Source organism: Bufo bufo, chromosome 1, assembly GCF_905171765.1.
Source record: "Bufo bufo chromosome 1, aBufBuf1.1, whole genome shotgun sequence".
In the NCBI taxonomy this organism is placed as follows: Eukaryota; Metazoa; Chordata; class Amphibia; order Anura; family Bufonidae; genus Bufo; species Bufo bufo.
Genome location: NC_053389.1, coordinates 371,918,764 through 371,921,012, shown reverse-complemented (window position 1 = coordinate 371,921,012; position 2,249 = coordinate 371,918,764). Strand labels below are relative to the sequence as shown.

General features: G+C 39.6%; 1 protein-coding gene across 1 annotated transcript; it reads right to left on the bottom strand.

The window, feature by feature from the left end:
* Positions 1–605: 605 nt before the first annotated feature.
* LOC120978477 (posterior protein-like) lies at positions 606–1,916 on the bottom strand. The gene is made up of 2 exons (XM_040406659.1): positions 1,589–1,916; positions 606–1,495 (listed from the first exon to the last, which is right to left on the bottom strand). The coding sequence occupies exons 1-2, from the start codon at positions 1,914–1,916 to the stop codon at positions 606–608; spliced, it is 1,218 nt and encodes a 405-aa protein (XP_040262593.1).
* Positions 1,917–2,249: the final 333 nt, after the last annotated feature.

Sequence of the window (2,249 nt, the reverse complement as noted above, 5' to 3'; positions counted from 1 at the left end):
TCTTTGAAACACATTCCCCCATTTGGTACCATACTACACTGGTACCATACTAACTAGAAAATTACCAATCTGGTAAACAACTTTAAAGCTTAGTGCCTACCCAAGCAGTAGGTCTGCATATAAAAAAAAATAATAATAACTAAATACTTAAAAAAAAACAAAAAACTTGTTAATTTAAAAATATTAACATGGAAAACAAATGCAAAGGTAGAAAAGAAAAAAATCACATAAATTTTTTTATTCTGCTGGCCCTTAACACATCACACACAGACAGACACATACTAACACCATTTCCCAACTCAACTTTTGTTCTGGTGTGTGAAAAAATATATCTTCCTGTGAGGTCCATTGAAAGAGCAAATGCTATTTACATCTAAAACACAAAAGGTCATGGGGGGGACTTCAAAAAAATACATTCACATCACAAAGGTACAGTATACTTGACTGTTATAACCAACAAATGCCTGACTGTTATTTAATTATTTGCAAACAATTACTAATCATTGAGCTCATTATACCACGTGGTGACTATGAAGACCTTTTTAAACTGATCTAACTAATGCTTAACTAAATGTTTGCCATATTTTTAATGAAAAATGGTAATGCTATTTGGGACCAACTGCATGAAGCCAAAATGGAAGAGTAGCCCAGGGTGCAAACATTAGTATGCTCGTCCCCCATGGCTGTTGGCTATTTGGAGGGTGGGGGCCATTGTTATCTGTAATCTCCTCCTTTTTCCCCTCAGCATTTCTTGACTCCCCAAGGCTGTTATCCATTAGATCAGGCTCCTTTGGTATGCTTTCCTTGTCCTGGGTGGATATACTTTTATCATCCGGTATCAGGCTGGAAATATCGGGGGTTCTACAAAATCTCTGAATGTGCCCTAGTCTGTGACATTTGTAACACCTGATGAATTTATTCCTTCTTGTACCTCTGCTCACTACTGATATATCTGCATCTGATCTATAACCATCACTGGATTCTTCACACCAGTCTCTAAGTATATTGATAAAACTCTGGTATGAATTGGCATTTCTGAGGGCAATCCTATTAGGATAGTTCAGATAACATATATTGGCCATTGAGTATATGAAGCTTGAATCATCAGCAGACATACCAGGACAGTTATACACACTTTTGTACAATGAAAGATATTGGTTACAGAACAATATAGGGTAATCTCCTCTTCTAAATCTCATTGTTTGTAACGCATTTATCCCTCTATCATCACGACTTTTTAACGCACGCTGCAGTTCTTGCATCCTTCCCTCTGCATCTAAGTTGTCATTCTCATATGCAGATACCTGGGCTGCTAGAGGTGCTGGCACCCAAGCCTTTAGAAGAGAGCATGCATCTTTATCAGTCAAAGTGTATTTCTGTACCATAGCCTCAAATTTATTAGACAGGCACATGGGTGACTCCAGTGTATTAAACTCACCCAGAATCGGGCACAATGTAAGTTTTTCATTAATTGTGAGTACACTAGTGTCCTCCCCTAAATATCCAGGAGCATTTGCTAATGCCACCTCATTGGATGTATTCTCATCAGTGACAGTACAGATATTGGCTGATGGACACTTTTTCTAACGTTCATTGAGGGATAATATCCATTGCTCCTTTCTAAGTAGCTGGGAGTTTGCATCTTCCAATTTCCTTTCCAACGACATTACCAATTCCTCCATATGAGATAATTTTAGTTGCAATGAACCAACAAGCCTACTCTTCATATTGAAGTTTGCATTGCATTGTTCCAATTGTTCTTGCAGCTCACAATTTCTTTCGGATAAATTGCACACCGTAGCCCTCAAGTCATCCATTTCAACACTGGAGGCAGTTGCAATGCTCCTAAGATTATCTCCAATTTTCTCTATCTGCTCTCCAAGTTGACTCCTTTCTGCTCTCCATTGCTCCCCCATTTGCTCAGAAATTTCTGCGATTCTAAGCAATACTGCAATTTCGTTAGCCAATTTCAGTTTCTTACCTTTTTTTTTTGTAATGCCCCTTTCACACGGGCGAGTATTCCACGCGGATGCGATGCGTGAGTTGAACGCATTGCACCCGCACGGAATCCCGACCCATTCATTTCTATGAGGCTGTTCACATGAGCGGTGATTTTCACGCATCACTTGTGCGTTGCGTGAAAATCGCAGCAAGCTCTATATTCTGCGTTTTTCACGCAACGCAGGCCCCATAGAAGTGAATGGGGTTGCGTGAAAATCGCAAGCAAGTGCGGATGCGGTGCGATTTTC